We start from the raw sequence: 17,995 nt of genomic DNA on the forward strand, positions 1-17,995 counted from the left end.
GGAGATTTGTTTTGTTTTTTTGTGATGTTTTTATAGAGAAACAGACAAAAAGGACACAAACGGTAAAGAATTTGAACAATTTACAATATTGCTAAAATCTGAAATAATACTTAACAATTAGTGGCACAGTGAAACTAAGAAACTAAGTAAACTAAACTAAGAAAAGTTATAAAAGAGAAACGAACAACAGCCAAAAAGAATGTTGACTACAAGATATCCTACAGCAGTGATACTCAACTTGCGGCCGATGGGCCAAATCTGGCTCTCGTTAGGGTATCAGGTGGCCCTCAGACCATTTTCTAATTTAGAATAAAATGTAAATTGATCTAGACTGGGATTTTTGTACTTATAATGTAAATAAGGTGCCAGAGTGCATATAGAAAACATTAAAACAGAGGTTGTTTAGTGCCAGAGGACTAATTATTTCAATATTAATTATTAATGTTTCTTTATTAACTGGCCTCCTGGCAATTTGCAAAAGTGCAAGTTGAGTATACCTGCCTTACAGATTCAGAGTTCTGGTGATCCTTCAGGGCTGAGAAGTGAAATTAAAGCCTATATAAAATAATATGTAGTGTCATTTTAAAAGGTGAGGGTTATAATTGGTGGTTTAATGGTTTTCATGACATTGACAGATAATACACTTACATAAAAATCCTACTGTAGATAAAACTGTAATTACATGAGAACTTGATAAAGAGATGCTTCCTTAAAATACTATCACCCAAAATAACACAGTTAAGAACCATGGGCCTGCGATTTAAGACTCTTCATTCATTTTCATTCAGACTAAAATTTGAATATCATATTCAAATTGGTGTTGATATTGATGCTGCTACCGCCAGTAAGTGCCATGATAAAAATGTAAATTCTAGTCAAAGTTTTATATCAAAGATTGTGCACATCAATCAGAATTTAGCTGTGGCCCATAGAATATCATATTTCAGGGCTGCAGCTGATAGTTATTTTTTATTACACCATGGCCACTTGAAAATTTTGGGGTTTGATTAGCTTACCTTAGCTGAAACGCACAATGTGTAGGGGTCTATCCCTTACTTGACAATAAACAATAATGACTAAGTGGATCATTTTAGGATTGTAATGAATTGTTTTTTGATCGTTCTTTTTCCTTGATAAAATCTGAAAAAAGGTAAAAAAAAAAAAAAAAGAAAAAAAAAGGCCCCTCACACTTTGCAAGAACCTGAGGTGATGTCATACAGTCCAAAATCTATGACCAATTGATTGTCAGATTTTTTTAAGATTGACTTAAAGCATTGACTGACTGTTTTATCACAGTTATATTTATACAACAGCACCCTGCAGTAAAATGTCTGTTTTAGAGGACATTCCACTGCACCATAAAGAGAAAATAACGATAAATAAAACGATCTACGTGATCCCCTTTACCTCATTCCAGTGGAGTGTATCAAGTTTCTGGTGGATATAAAGGTGTCTCCGGTTCAATCACTGTGGGCCAATGAGGCGAGGCCTCTGACAGCAATACACAGGACCAGAGCGAGGTTTCCTGGCACGTGGTTTATGTATGTCTTTACAGTGTCCTCATCTCTCGTCAAAGACACATTAGAGGAAGCAAACAGATGTTCAGTCTTTTCATAGACGTCTTCTGTCAGTGCAGCCAGGCCTGCGCTGCCCCGAGGTAACTCCCCCTTGCCCGTTACGCACTGCACCTGGATCAGGTAAAAGGAAGCTAAATCACTGTGATGCATCATTCATTAAAAAAACCCTCACATAATATGTTGTTAAGCTAATATTCTTTGTAAAATCTCTACTAACCAGTAGCTCAAGAGCCGGTAACACTGTGAGGCGGCAGCACATTCCCAAGACAGCAAGACAATCATTTTTCATCTCTGAAAGCAAAGACCCAGAAACAGGATGAAAAAAGAGCTGGAGGAAATTAGGTTTAGAGGACACTCTGCAGGACATTCTTCCTGAACTTGAGATGAAGACCTTGAGCAACATTTAATTAAAGTACAGCTCTCTCACCATCCATGGCACTGATGATGAGGTGAAGAGCTGTGAGGAGAGGTTTGCACTTCTCTTGACCAGACTCCTCCAAAAGGTCCAGAATTGCTTGGATGTTCTGTTTTTGGGAGTCTGTTGCTGTGACATCACTCAGGGAAGGTATCTTATCCAGGCGCATCTGGTCCAGCTGAGACAGAGGAAGATAATGTAACAGAGGTTCCTTACGATAACCCCAAATTACTGGGGCATAATCACAATGCACTTTAGACAGTATCAAAATAATGTATTGGTTCTAACTATTTTATGCCCTTATAATGTGCATAAAACTTGGCATTGATCGAAACCTCTAAATTATTTAATGAGAATACACTGATGTTGAACTCAGGGTGGAAGGGAGGGATAATCGCTGCTTGTTCAGGTTGTGGCTAGACCAGATACTACTTCTGTCAAACTCTATCTACAAAGCCACGACATAATATGTTACAAAAACAGTCATAAAAATGTTATAAAGAATGTCCTAACACAGAGGTAAAAAAAATTCAGAAAAGTCATAGTATAGTGTGCAGTAAGATGTTACAAAAACCATCATTGTATAGTATGCCATAAAAAGACATTCATTAAAAAGTCATAGTATAGATTGTCATACAACATCATTGTATAGTATGTCAAAAAAAGGTCATAGTATAGTATGCCAAAATAAGTCATAGTATTGTATGTCATAAAAAAGTCATAGTATAGTGTAGAAAAAAAAGTCATAGTATAGTATGTCATAAAAAAGTCATAATATAGTATCTGATAAAAAAGTCATAGTATAGTATGTCAAAAAAGTCATAGTATAGTATGGCAAAAAAGTCATAGTATAGTGTGTCAAAAAAAGTCATAGTATAGTATGTCATAAAAAGTCATAGTATAGTGTAGCAAAAAAAGTCATAGTATAGTATGTCATAAAAAGTCAAAGTATAGTATCTGATAAAAAAGTCAGTATAGTATGTCAAAAAAGTCATAGTATAGTGTGTCAAAAAGTCATAGTACAGTATGTCATAAAAAGTCATAGTATGTCAAAAAAGTCATAGTATTGTATGTCATAAAAAAGTCATAGTATAGTATGTCAAAAGTCATAGTATAGTGTAGCAAAAAAAATCTTAGTATAGTATGTCATAAAAAAGTCACAGTATAGTATGTCAAAAAGTCATAGTATAGTGTGTCAAAAAAAGTCATAGTATAGTATGTCATAAAAAGTCATAGTATAGTATGTCAAAAAAAATGATAGTATAGTATGTCAAAAAAGTCATAGTATAGTATGTCAAAAAAAGTCATAGTATAGTATGTCATAAAAAAGTCATAGTGTAGTGTGTCAAAAAAAGTCATAGTATGTCAAAAAAATCATAGTATAGTATATCAAAAAAAGTCATAGTATAGCATGTCAAAAAAAAGTCATAGTATAGTATGTCATAAAAAAAGGCATAGTATAGTGTGTCAAAGAAATTATAGTATAGTATGTCAAAAAATCATAGTATAGTATATCATAAAAGTCCTAGTATAGTATGTCAAAAAATCATAATATAGTATAGTATGTCATTAAAAAAATCATAAAAAGGGAAAAGTACAGTATGTTGTTCAAAAAAAGACAAAAACAATCATAGTATAGTGTGTCAAAAATAAGTCATAGTATAGTATGCCATGAAAAAAGTCATAAAAAAGTCATAGTATGTTATGCTATTAAAAAGTTATTGCATGTGCACTTTTGTGCGGAATGCAAGCCTGGAATGCAAGCCTATGCCGGCTCCCCAAAATGGCACTCAATCATCAACAGTTTGAGACCCCTGATCTATGATTTTTGTTTCAAAATACTTCACAATGGTCAGTTTAGCTGTAGAGTTTCTAACAGTGTTAAACAGGTGTTTTCAACCCTTCCACATTATAACAGTGTCTCTGTGTTGACATGACCTCTCTTTCCCCACTCACCACATGCTGAAGTGAACTGACGGCCCCTCTGTCCTTCATCACATTTGTGATTTGCTGGAGCAGAGAGGACCTTGTGGTGGCAGGGAGAGCTGAAAGCAGCTGGAAATGATCACTCAATTGCTCCAGCTCTGAATAAAATACAAAATGTACACACTTTATCATCAAACTGTGAGCATGCAGCATGTCACTGAAAAAAAGACTCAATCAGGCACAGTACGGACTAAACACATGGATCCCTGGTTTAAAGAGACTTTATAATGTAGGCCAAAGCACACAATAACAAACAGTTATCTCATCTTATGATAAGCACTGTGATTTCCAATCTCTAGAGGCACTTTATTACTTGAAAACAACATGCATTTCTGAACATGACATCAGCTGCAACCACCATCCACAGTCACATGTTTTATAGCTGCAGAGCAGATAACAGTAACTTACCTTGTCGAAGGTGGTCATTTTCAGAGGCTGGGGCTCCGACGACACCAAACAGTCCTTCCTTTGGGCCATCTACCTCAAAACCTCCATCGGTGTCTGACAACAGACACAGCTCTGTGAAAAACACAACATGTTACATTTCAAATAACTCGATGTGAATAACTGCAGTGAGAATTCAATCGGTGTACTGTGAATGATTTCTCACCATAGCGTCCATCTTGTTTGATCTCTAGCTCTAAAAGGGCATAGGCAATGGTAGTATGGACGGGAATCTCCATGGTGATGTTACTGTCTTTACTCAAGCTCCCATTCTCCTTCAATGCAACCTGCACATTTGACACAACACCGCAGTCACATGAGACCAAACACACAAACTCCACCAAACTCAGTCTGTTTCAAAGGGAATATCCACGTTAACATTATTTATTACTGCTGAATATCAGTTGTTGGTGATGCATCAGACATTTGCAGTCCATGTTGCCGGTGTGTCTGATTCAAACAGATGTAAAAATGAGGATGAAGCTACAATGGAATTTAATATCAGAAACCTTTTCATCTATCTAGGACATGGACAGTGAATGCTTTGATGTCTCCCTGAATCAGACTTCCTCTGTGTTTTATTCAATAACAAAGAGAGGAACCAAATTATCAAAGAGGAAGATAAATAATATTTTCCACCAAGAGCTGGCAAAATAGATGGCACAAATGTCTTTTTTCATTTCTTCTTAACAAGAAAAAATAGAGAACTGAGACTCATTCAGGGAAACTAGAAGGAAATACCAAAACATATTGAGAGAAGGCCGGCACAACAAGAAGTATTCATAGGGTTATATGTAGCTTATTTACCAGGGTTGCCTAAAATTTTCACGGACAAAACTTCAAAACTTTTTTCTATGACTTTTTAATGACCCATAATAAAATTTCCATGACCATTTACAATGTAGAAAATGAACTTGGCAAATGATTTTGTGGCATTCCTGGTTGTCTAGTGGTGTAGGAAATACAGCTGATCTAATTTATGCTAAAATCTTATCAAGAACTCAGTGCACAGTTCAGTCTAAAAGATAAATCTGATTTCTGGAGATATTTTCAGATAAGGAGTAGTTTGGGGAACGTAGATCAGCAGTTGCCTGAGGAACATTATATGATACAGATGTATTTTAAAGTCTGCTAACACAATATATGGCAACTGCGAGAACCTCAAACTTATCTGGCAAAGGGATTTAAATGTAAACACTAATAAGGATTCTTGGGCAAAGAAAATCTCCGGTGCAGACTGGTTTACAAGAGAAGCTCGGGGAAAATTTACACATTATAAGATACGTAATCAATACTGTTTAACACTTGTCCATCTTCATAAAATGGGTTTACTAGAAAATAATCTATGCTGGAAATGTAAAAGGCAGGAAGGCACCTTTATCCATGCAATGTATGCCTGTCCTCTAGTTCTACCTTTCTGGAGAGAGGTAATCAAACCAGTACAGGAGTGGCTGGGTGTGCCTGTTCCTGAATCAGTTCAACTTTGCTTCTTGGGGGACGGGACGTATTTACTCAAGATCTCCATATAGCCATAACATAATAGGTATGGAAACTATGGGAGTTATGACCCTACATGTGAAATGACACTTTAAATTCCATTCAAACATTATTCCAGCCAGCTGCCACACAGAAAGCGAGAGACGGAACGTGGGGAGGAAATGATGTAACGTACGTGATGGTAAAGAAAATGTTGTCACACATGAGCGCAAATCAGAGCTACACTGTGTTACACGAACAGCTAGCCTACAGACAATAAACATGCTGTTATGTTCCATTATGTGGAAGGTTATCCATGGAAGCTTACTGTTACAAAATGTAATGATATTTCCAAAACTCTTTTTTGGTTTTTACTAATTCCATGACTTTCCTAAGCCTGGAAAATGAGACTGAAACACCATGTCTTTTCCAGGTTTTAAATGACTGTGGAAACTCTGTATATAACAGTGAAAGCGTGATGACTTTCAGTTGTAATGAACCTTTACAGTACATTATCTTTCAAACAGTAATCTACCGTAAGAATGAGATTCTCAGTGCTGATACTGTACCTTTGGGCTCTTGGGCCCGCAGAGGCTCAGTCCTCCTCCACACTCTCCTCCCTTCTGCACCTCCTCGATGACCGAACAGGGCTGAGCAGTCACAATACGCTCCTTCACGATACCAAACACCCGCCTGTGCTTCTGCTTCGTCTGCTGGACCAGACAATGGGACATATCCAGGACCCTGACACATTCAATTCACAAAAACATCACTATAATGTTTCACAGGGGAATATTCTTGGGAATATTATTTTGAAACAGACTTTGAATTCTGTGATTTGTCTTTAACTAATTTCAATTTTAAAATTCACTGCAAAGTCTTAGGGCTACTGTGAAAATGTGCCTACTTAGGGCAACAGCCCAGTTGCACTGGTGTGTGGGTATCTCCTCTGCCATCTTTTCTAATCTTAAAATTCATCCAGAACAAAAACAAGCAGTTTTCTTGTGAGTGTTAATATTCAACCCAGCACCTGTTTGGCGTGCAACTTTATGGTCGGACAAAGATCACCCCAGCTGTTTGCAGATCTTCAACACACTGCACGTCATATGATATCTACAGTGTTTTCTTTTGTTTTAACATGTGGTGGTAACTGACCGGTCTTTGGAGTCTAGCAACAGCTTCTGCACATCCACTTCCTCTTTCTTCAGACTGTCAAACGATAACTGGAGTTTGGAGGAATCTTTACCCTCCAGGCTCACACTGGAGTGGACAAACTGCGAGGCCACAGTCCCTTGGATCTTGTCACCATATGTCCCATTGTATTTGATAAAGTCTGTCTCTATGACACCTGTGGGCAGGGGAGCATTTAAGTGCTTTGTGATAATGAAATAAAACGATGCAACTCAGCATGGACTGTTTTAATGTTTACCTGGCTTTATAGGTGTGTCTCCTGTTAGTAGATCGTTGAGGTTAAAATCAGTGGGAACATACTTGGGCTTCTGCCAAACCCAGAGACGCTTGCGCTTCACCACCACTGTCAGAAGAGCTATAGTGTCATTCAGGCTGGACACTGGGATCAGCAAACCTCCACGGTCCACCTCATCCACAAAGTTTCTGGTGGCTGTGGCAAACATGTCCCAGCTGGATGAATCCTGTTAGGCTGATCATGAAGTTAGACATAAAGCCAAAGAGTGAGGACTTGTTTATTTATCAGTCTGGAGAAAAAAGTACCACCACCCATGTGAGCTCCTCCTCAGGCTGCAAACTTGTGTAGCTGCTGATTCAACAATCCTTTCATCGTCCCTGTCTCTCAAAAAAGTTTTCATAACGCTACTTCAGATCATGACACTTACATACAGCATATCAAGAACACAAAAGATTAAAAGAATATCTACAAAAACAGCCACTTTCAAACACTTCTCCCCAGTGGAGAAGTAGCTACATGCTAACAGCATCAGCAAACACATCTGTCTCAAGTGTTACTGTAAGTTCGTCCCTGCTTGAAAAAAAAGCACCGAAACAAATGCACATACTGCATGTTTCACAGCTTACCCACAGTCCTTGTGTCAGTGATGAAACTGTGCTTGCGGCTGTCAGACTTTCAGAGAACACACTGTTTCCACATCACAGTTTCACGAGTGAAGTGAAGCTTGTTGTGTGGACAAAAGACGTGCAGACGCTCCGCCTCCTCTGCACAGGAGCTGTGGGTGTGTTACTGTGGTGGTGCGTTCGTTTCGTACTCGGAGGTCGGAAATTCCGAGTTCCCGGTCGGAAGTTTAAACTCGAACGCACCCTGAGATCGGATTTCCAACTCGGAAACTCGGAGCAACCGCATCAACCCCGACTTAAGAATTCAGGATGGCTGCCAGTCACATACACAGTGAGTAAACACTCTGCTTAAGTAATGTTTATAGCAATTTTATCTTATTTGTTTTACATTAGGTCAGCCTCATCTGCAGACTTCATCAGTTGGAGTGCATGATGATTTTGAAGCTGTCTATACTCCCAAAGTACAAGGGCAACAATCGCTTTCTTGCGGGTGTCCATGTTTTTTACGACTTGTCCACCTTTGTCAACTAGAATGCAGAAACTGTTGTCAACTAGGAGGTGACGATTCCCACTTCTGACTTCCGACCTCCGAGTACAAAACGAACGCACCATAAGGCCACTGTCAAAATACATGTATAATGATAATAATAATAATTAATCGCAGATTAGTAGCAGAGATGGCTGTCATCTTGTTTTTACATGGATTAGTGTATGGTGCTCTTACTACCACTGGATGGCACATAAAAGTGTCCACGGACGAGGACAACAGGCCCAAGTTAAGCAGAATAAAGTGAAAGGTCTAGTAAACCCTAAATGTAATGTCCTCATATGACATATATAATATAATATAATATAATATACATATTTTTTTTATTTATTTTTGTCCCAGCACAATATCAGCGACAAATGGGACTCAAACATATAAGCATATAGCAAATAAAGCTTTTCAAATCATGCACTTTATCACATACCACCCTTCTTCTTCTTCTTTCGGCTGTTCCCTTTAGGGGTCGCCACAGCGGATCATCTTCCTCCATCTAACCCTATCCTCTGCATCCTCTTCTCTCACACCGACTGACTTCATGTCCTCTTTCACTACATCCACAAACCTCCTCTTTGGTCTTCCTCTAGGCCTCTTGCCTGGCAGTTCCAACCTCAGCATCCTTCTACCGATATATTCACTATCCCTCCTCTGAACATGAATCTCTCTGACTTTATCTCCAAAACATCTAACATGAGCTGTCCATCTGATGTACTCATTCCGGATCCTATCCATCCTCCAAAGAGCACCTCAACATCTTCATCTCTGCTACCTCCAGCTCTGCCACTTTATCACATACCACTGGTTTAAATATTAAATGAAAGAAAAAAGGGTAACATTTTTGATCAACTATAATGTTTTGCCAAAACATCTTGGTGGACCTGTGAGTCCAGATAATACAGCACTGTCAAGTTCACTTTGGTCTTTGTAATGTCCCCGCAACACTGATGGCTATTTGTTGCCACCTGGTGGAGACAGACTGTTCCTCAGCTTTACTTTACATGTTGTATTGTGCACACATATACTCTGATTTAGATCACATGAAATCAGCACTACTTCATTACAAGTTAGTTATAGGTGATTTTAATGCTTGGCATATTACATTTCAATACACCATTACTGGTAAACTCATCATCAACAAAATCATCAGCATCTTATTTTAGTTTTACATTTTTTTTCTGTGTAATAAACAAAGCACGCTCTAGGGGCCACTAGTGGTATCTCAGTCTTTCAGTATTGTTCATCAGTCTTACATAATTTATCATATTACTTAATCCAGTGTTATTGGTTGATCTGTTCAGTTATATTTTTCTCTTGTCTGATAACCTGTACTTGTTTCAGGGCTCCACAATTGGATTATCAACCTTAGATTATGGTTACAGTATGAGAAAATGTAGTAGTAGTAGTTTGAATAGGTGTAGATTTTGAGGGGCACACAGGGTACACATCCCCCTTAATATTTAGAATATGTGTATCAGCCTTCTCAGTAAAAACCTTTGACAAAATTAAACATTTCCTCCATAAACTGAAGCAAAAAGGCACAAATTGGTATAGAAACATTTACCAGAATACAGGAAATGAAGTGTTTCCTGCTCAAAATTTCCCTGGGGAGAATACCAGCTCCCCTCTTTCATATGTCTTACCCCCAAATGTTGAAATGAAACCTGTGCCCTTGGTGGTGTGGACAGGAAGTCAACCACACCAGAGTAAAGTGGCTAAGTCACAACACTGTGAAATGAATTAGCTGTGTGCCAACGTTAAATCAATTTTCAAAGTGGCTTGAGGCAGTAAACAGTTTACCCAGCATTTGTGTTACACAGCCACAATAAAAACTGCACGGTTCCTGTTTGGAGAACATTATTTGGGGCCAACCCATGTGTTACAATGATAGGAGGAGTGTAAAACCTGCAGCCCTGAGCAAAAATGGTATAATTTATTGAGAAATCTTTCACCCTTGTGAACGGAAAGGCGCTTTCAAGATCATAATACACCCATACACACTGAAGTTTCCAAGTGTTTTAAGCAAAAGCCTTTCATGGCCTGAACTCGTCTGATATTAGAACGGTCAACTTGTTACACTGGTTTCCATCGTCACCTCTAACCTTTTTGGAGTGGGAGAATTCAAAGGTCTGGACCCAGCACTACCATAATATAACTTTCATGGGATATTCAGTATAATGGCACTGAGAATAATAATTGAGTTACTCTGATTGCACACTAACTTCTTCCTCTTAGGACCTGTGAAGTTTAAAACTGATGATTCAGTTTTCTCTTTTCCTGTTGGCACATTTAACCAACATTTACAACAGAGTTCTCAGTGTGACAAGTCAGCATCTCAGTAAAGTGGAAGTTATGAACAGGGTCTGCTTCGTAGCTTTCAGTGTTTCAAACAAACAGTAACAGATGACTTCACAACAGGAAAGCATCAGAGTGAAGTTATGAAAGGGGTCTGGACCATAGCTTTCAGTGCGTCGAACAACAAGGTGACAAATGACTCCACAACGGGAAAGCATCAGAGATTTTATTTGAGCTCATGGAGCGTAGTTTTGGACACTTTTGGTCCCAAAGCCCAGGGTCCAGGTAGACAATGGTGCAATGGATACAGTGAAAAATGGTTGCTACTGCTGCTCATGGTTGCACAGTCATTCACACAGTCATAGCAAAAAAGCTGTAATCACTGTTATGAGACATAAAAGAAAACTTAAGTAAGGATTTAAAGATAATTTGTTTGGTCCTTACAAAACATATATCTCTAAAAAAAAAGACCTCAGAGATGCAACAAAAATAAATTAAACAATATGAGTACAACGAGTAAGGCATCAGGCAGGTGCAGAATAAATACCGGATGTGTACATTTCATCAATGGCATATCAAGGCTAGTTCATCTCAGAGGTAGAGAATGTCCATGATAAGACGACAGCTAAAGTGACCAGTTGTTGAATACATTTTAAGCTAGTGTAGACCCGTTATGAGAAGGATTTGTCATCCTCCACAGCGAGTAGTTTTCCTTTTCTCAGTTTACGTGGTACAGTGTAACATATCAGGTGAAAACATGGGCAAAATCTGCCTAAATGTATCAACATTCTCATAATATTTTTGTTTGCATAAACATTTTTTACACAACTTACATAAGCACTTGCTATTAAGGCAATATTTTTGATGAACGGCAATAAAGAAGATCAGTACTGAATGTGGATGGTGAGACTGGGGATACAAACACCAGAACCAGCCTGGGTCACAGTAGAGGCTGCGCAGATCGATATGTGTGCGATCTGCAGTTCAGGGGTCACCACAGAGTAGGAAAATCAATTTGGGTGAAGCCAGGGTCCTTTCTCAGCTCCCAGTATGTGTTGTTGCTCACCCAGGTGTCATCCTTTGACTTCCTGTGGAGGCAGAAGAAAAGCGAGGTGGTGATGAATACTGTGAAAGACTTGGAGATTGACACAGGCAGCTGTAACATGTGCTCACTTTCCCATGAATGAAAAGCTAATAAATCTGTATATTTAGTCTACCTGAAGAATTTAGGTTGGTGTGTTAAGTTGTTCTCCTCCATGACTCTTCGCCTTTCTCTCTGCAGCTGTTCAATCCTCTGCTTCTGCTCCTCTGCAGCCTCGAAGTTCCCCTCCTCCAGCAGTCTGCCAGCGAGACACACAGACACATCCATTATGCAAACATTCATCTGTAATATTCAAATGTAATCATCACTCACACAGTTAGATTGCCCCATTATGTAAACAGGAAAATAAATAACCCAGGATATTAGAGGATGAGAAGCAGTGTCAATTTGTACTGTAATGGCAAAGTGCCTCTTCTTCTTTCTGCGGTGCCTCGTGGCAGCAGTGCATACTTCATAGACTTTTAAACTTTCAAAAATGTGAGCTAAAATTTGTTTGATGAATCTGAAAGCCTCTGCAGTCACTCGCTGTTCTTAACATGAATACCGATGTGCCTATTTTTGTGCTGTTTTGATCATAGGGTTGGGTGAGCATTTTTCAAGACAGCGTGTCAGCAGACTGTGATTGACGTCCACCGTGTCAGTTGATAAAAGATGCTTTGTGTTTTTATACTGTTTATTATTATTACTGCTTATTATATGACTCTTTGTTTTTGTACAATTTACATATTTCACATACTTATTTATTGCTTTGAATTATCTTCTACTGATGCTTACTGTTTGCACCATCCTTTTCTGCTGTTATGTTGCACATTTCCCCACTGTGGGATGAATAAAGGATTATCTTTTCTCATCTCTTATCTTAAATATTCACTGCCATAGCACTGTTTTTGTTTTATATCAGTCGATAATTATTCTCTGGCAAAAAAATCTGTTTTAACCAAATTTCTTGAATTCTTTTTCCCCAAATAAAAATCCCGTTCCTTTCATGATGTTTCAGATATCAGGTTATTGAAACTCATCAATATTCACATTACTTTAAGAAGTATTTCACTGCAGGAAAAAAAGTTGTTTTCATAAAACTGTGTAGAAAAAAAGACGCAAATACTTTTGACATTGGCGCTACATGACCAGAGAAAGCAGAAGAAAAGGGTTGTGGCATTTGCTTTTGCTCAAGAGGCAGAAAACTTACAACTACCAGATTGCACTGCACCTCACTGGACCAATAAACACTCCTGCTAGTGGGTGACATGATGTGAACTCGTCGATTTGACACAATGGCTGCTGGCTGGTAACAAACATTTTCAAATTACAGTTAACAGTAATCAAAAATATGTTTCTGAAAATATTTTTAGTATAGTCAATTTAGTAACAGAATCTTGGTTTTAATTTCATCATCATTGCTTAGTTTTAACCAAGCGGCAACCTTAGCAAAATGGGAAACCAAAAACTGCAGTTCTTTGAATGGCCACTTGAAGCTGGCTTTACAGCAGAAAAAAAACATGTTTACAGCCTGGTACAAAACCAGTTTTGATCTCTACAGCTAACTTTGCCCTTTATGACAACTGTACAGAGTGTACATTTTTACATAATTATAATTTACATTTTATCAAGGCTTAAATTTGTGCATAATTAAGGGCAGGCTGCTTTGAGTGACAGGCTGATAGTGTCCCACTATCACTTCTGACTCCAAAAAACCCCCAAGATGGCTATTGCCGAAATGCCAAACTAGACGCTTCAAAACGGGGGTACACAAACCAGTGGGTGACATCTCGATACCTACATCCATTAATTTTACAGTCTATGGTTTTATCGTTTGATCTCAATATTTTCAGCCTTCGTTTTCCAATACAGGAAACAATATGGTGCCCACTTCCTGTTCACACATTTTCTTATTACAGCCTAAAAGTGGACTAAAATATGTTTCTAAAGCCAAGAAATAGTCAATACAGTAACATAATTTTGGTTTATATTTAATCAGCACTGCTTGGTTTTACCATTTGGTCTGAGTTTGAAAGAGAGACAGAAAGAAGGGGCGAGTCTCAACCCACTTCTTAAGTCTTTGTGTCTGTGGTGGCCGGAAATTAAAAATGAGGAAGGTACAATCTGTACTTTGAGCAACAGTCCTATAGTAAGCATAAATCTGCTGGATGATGATTTGGGTTGAGAGATGAGCAGGGAGATCTGGGCGCTGGTTTACCATTGTTCATGTACATGTACTACCCACATTGTTATGATACAAAGCTGGTTGAAAATTTGCAAAAGAATCCTTTCATTGCATGAAAATACAAATTTTTTGTTTACTCATACCTTTGGTCCACACGTAGCCTGGTATCTGTGGGTGGTAGCAGCAGTTTCATGGATGGGTCCAGCTCATTCAGTTCGATAGCGAATTTGGTGAAACCAAAGTACTGCTCATGGTCCAGTGGCATTGCGTCTACATTGCACACAGATAACATCCACTGAGTCAGATGCTGTCATAGGGAGATATGCATTATAAAAGGGTGGTCACTGACTTGTCATACTTGCTCTCCAGATGCATGTGGCTGAGGGCGGGTCTCCGCAGAAAACTGCTTCCTGCCACTTTCCAAAGAGTCTGTGGACGACCTTCCCTTTACTATCTGTGATAGCTCCCTCCACCTCATTCACACTTGAATTCCAGTATTTGGCCTGTGAAAAGAATTGACAGTAAGGGAGAAGAACATAATATCGCCCTAATAAAAGTCAGTGTAAACTGAAATTGCCGATGATTACAATTATGTTCTCTCACAGTCAGCAGATGTTGTTGTTGCATAAACCATCCCAAACCCCAGGGTGTGCTGCTGGGCTTGTGTCTTTAATAGGAGATGAGGGTGCATAACGAGTTCTGACATGTCTTGACTTGCTACCCTGCGCAGCTTCAGGAGGTCTTTCAAATGGGCACAAGCTAAAGCAATTAACCTTTTCCTCTCAGTATAAATGCTTCAAACAATGAAGAGGTCTTGGTGGCATGCAGATGAGAAACACCATCTGTGTAGAGGGTTTATGGCCTAATGAAGGGACTACAGCATTTACTTTGCCTGTGGGTGACTTGTATATATCAAAAATGCCTTTTACTGCGACCCCTGAGGTTCACAGAGAGATGGCTACCAACACAAACATATGGCAAATGAGAGAGGGAGGAAAGAAAGAGAGTGCCACAGTATAAAGAACCGGGCATACACTTAAAAATTGTGGCTTATATATAATTATACTTCAGAGTGTTGGAAATATTTGACTGGAAGTAATATGCAGGTGCGGCATTAATCCTTAAAGTCTTACATTATCATTGTGTTTGACTGACACTACATAGATGAACACATCTTGCCTTGCAGCATCTTGCAGAGAAGCATAATTTGAGTGTCACTTCAAGAAAATAAAGAATTTATGTGTCATGAGAAATGTAAATGGAAGTCTTGAGTAGCTAAAGCGCATAGCACTCCCTGTTGGCAGAGTAGTCTGTGTGTGAAGGGCCCTTCATCTCTTTATAAGGCCTCAAAGAGTGAATATTACATCAGTAAAAGTTGTTGTTGGTAATGGGTGTCATTAGAGTATGTGCAGCCCTACATACAGCAACTAAATCCATTTCCTTTCATATCTGCCTCACCTTAATAAAAGTGATTTTGCACTGACAAATATCCCTGCTGGTGTTTCTAATGGAGATCTCCCCATAGTGCTCAATCCAGCGCTGTCCACTCAGGATGTTGTGGATGCAGGATGTCACCTTGTTCCACTCATAGTGGTCTCCAAATCTAAATAAGGGGAATTAAAGCAACATTTCTATTAACTTGACACCTGTGGAAATTGCTTCTTGTAGTCTGTGTGTGTCATTGAGTAAATGATGCACAAGAGACTCACCCTGGCAGAGTTACATGAGTGGTACCAATTGGAACAATCTCCATTGACTTCCCCCAAAACTTGTTCTTACACCTCACATCTACAAAAACCAATCAGAAAAAAAAACAATCATCTTGGACGACCAGCCACTATTGTAATCTTTATTGACACTGACAATGGACTAATTTCTATTTTCTATTACCTTGCCAGTAGATGAAGTTTTTAGACTCGGCATGGCAAGCTGAGATCGGTGGGTGATGGCTGACCTGACAATGTGAAACAACTAGGTTAGTAAATTGATTCAGTGAATGCTTTCGATGCATTATTAATAGAATACAGGGATCGTTAATTGTACAAGAAAATGGGATTCATGCATACTTGCTCTGCAACAAATCGGAGGCCTTTGTCAGGCCGGTCACATTCATATGTCTCTCCCAGCACAGGGTTGAAAGGCTTTCCCCCAGTTCTGTAGAAGCTGGATGCATAGCCTGATACAACAAACGTGGCTATGTATACCTGCACGAAGAGAAGCCAATAGAGTTAGTAGTGCTTTATTTTGTTTATATCACAGAATAATAAGTCACTTCAACTGAGGCGGAGCAAACAGCGATATCGCCAACACTCTGCAACTTACACCAAAACAATCTAGATTGATAAACAGCACTACAGGTAAGAGGAAAAATATATATTTCTGATTTTGGGGTGAACTGTCTCTTTACAGATTAAAAATGAGATCACCAGAACATCGAATTAACTGAGCCCTATCATTATTTTAGAGTTCCACATATTAATTCTTCATTCATCTCCATTTTTACTGTAATGAGCAGAGTAACTGCCTGAATACTCCTCCACTGGTGTCACTCAGCCAAGAGAGCACTGATAATTGCTACCACATCATAATGGGAGGCCAAAGATTGGAGCTAAAATCAACTTTGACTGCTATTCATTTCAAATTTACATACTATATATGGCACTTGTTTATAACTAGCTGACTCCACAGGCTATATCTGTGCACCTCCCACGCAAAAGTGAACAAAATTCAACAAAGAACTCTATCACTCACTCCAGAGTCAGTCAGTGCAAACATGAGCAAACTGAAACTTCCAAAAAGGTGGTATTGTGCCATTTTCCTGTTGGAAATCTACAGACAGTGAATAAGGTTTCTCCCACATGAAGTGTAATAAGCAGGGCTTGTACATGGACAATACCTCTGCCAACAGGCAGCTGGAGTTAGATGAATAACAGCCAGCAACCAGTGATGTGTAATTCTTGGCTCCTACGATTACAAATGTTCTTACAAATGATCAATAGTCACTTAAACCTGCCTCTGACTGCTGTAATTGTTGGGTTAGGTCAGGTCTTGAAGTCCGCTTTATTTGTGTGTATTGATGGACTTTTCTAGCTTCTGACAATGCAGTTAAAGATTAGTTCAACAGATATGGGTGATACGCTGATTTGAGAAGACTGATGAGAAGATCAATACCAGTCTCATGCCTTTGTGCTACACATGAGGCTAAAGTCAGCAGGTGATAAGCTTAGCTTAGCATCAAGACTAAAAAAGGGGGGAAGCTAACCTGGTTCTATCCAATGTTTGAGAAATCAGAATTGTGTACAGATGAAACAAACGAGCTATAACGTGAATTACCGTAAAACTTTGAAACAATTAATAGCTCAGGCTATTATTTGCTTAAATCACTGAACTCAGCAGGCCTGTATTTGGGACAAGCCTTTAATTCCTTTCACACAAAACTGTTGCTCAGCAAAGATCAGGAGATACAATTGATTTGTATATTTAAATCAGGTTTCAGGTAATATATCAAAAATGAATCATTCATTTGATCAAGCTCGGATGGACAGCTGCACATCAGAGAGAGAGAGAGAGAGAGAGAGAGAGAGAGAGAGAGAGAGAGAGAGAGAGAGAGTTATGGCACTTTATCCTGTTAAAACAACACTTAGGCTACAACTTGGATTAATTTTTATGAAAAACTCTTATGATTCATTTGATCTGACGACCCTTACGGACTAAAAGAATATTAATAATTTACAGGGTAATCCAGTAATAGACACATAATCTGAGGTAACCAACAACCTGGTTGTATACATCAAAACTTCTATAAAGAAAACATGAACTGCTTGGCAACCAGACCAGCCATCTAAGTTAGACAGGCGTTTATTTGTCAAAACGTATAGCCACAGTGGGCTAGTAAAAAAGACCAGGTGTTAAATTGGGACTAGGCTTTTAATTAAAGTTTTACAGT

General features: G+C 38.7%; 2 protein-coding genes across 4 annotated transcripts in view; both read right to left on the bottom strand.

The window, feature by feature from the left end:
* Positions 1 to 65: 65 nt before the first annotated feature.
* gsdmeb (gasdermin Eb) lies at positions 66 to 8,091 on the bottom strand. Its single transcript, XM_033639593.2, has 10 exons — positions 7,951 to 8,091; positions 7,328 to 7,558; positions 7,054 to 7,246; positions 6,468 to 6,642; positions 4,589 to 4,709; positions 4,387 to 4,497; positions 3,949 to 4,076; positions 2,005 to 2,170; positions 1,795 to 1,868; positions 66 to 1,688 (listed from the first exon to the last, which is right to left on the bottom strand). Exons 2-10 carry the CDS (start codon positions 7,530 to 7,532, stop codon positions 1,461 to 1,463), a joined length of 1,401 nt encoding a protein of 466 aa, XP_033495484.1. The 5' UTR covers positions 7,533 to 7,558; positions 7,951 to 8,091; the 3' UTR covers positions 66 to 1,460.
* Positions 8,092 to 10,995: 2,904 nt separating this feature from the next.
* The window catches only part of osbpl3b (oxysterol binding protein-like 3b), a 38,548-nt gene continuing 31,548 nt past the window's right edge, over positions 10,996 to 17,995 (bottom strand). For all 3 annotated transcript variants that reach the window (XM_078171783.1, XM_078171785.1, XM_078171784.1), the window contains 8 exons: positions 16,116 to 16,253; positions 15,940 to 16,003; positions 15,759 to 15,837; positions 15,508 to 15,652; positions 14,408 to 14,552; positions 14,193 to 14,319; positions 12,001 to 12,123; positions 10,996 to 11,871 (listed from right to left, as the gene is read on the bottom strand). In XM_078171783.1, coding sequence (XP_078027909.1) covers positions 11,775 to 11,871; positions 12,001 to 12,123; positions 14,193 to 14,319; positions 14,408 to 14,552; positions 15,508 to 15,652; positions 15,759 to 15,837; positions 15,940 to 16,003; positions 16,116 to 16,253 — 918 coding nt within the window. In that variant the 3' untranslated portion in view covers positions 10,996 to 11,774. The remainder of the gene's footprint in view (positions 11,872 to 12,000; positions 12,124 to 14,192; positions 14,320 to 14,407; positions 14,553 to 15,507; positions 15,653 to 15,758; positions 15,838 to 15,939; positions 16,004 to 16,115; positions 16,254 to 17,995) is intronic.

Source organism: Epinephelus lanceolatus, chromosome 10 (genome assembly GCF_041903045.1).
Source record: "Epinephelus lanceolatus isolate andai-2023 chromosome 10, ASM4190304v1, whole genome shotgun sequence".
Taxonomy (NCBI): Eukaryota; Metazoa; Chordata; class Actinopteri; order Perciformes; family Serranidae; genus Epinephelus; species Epinephelus lanceolatus.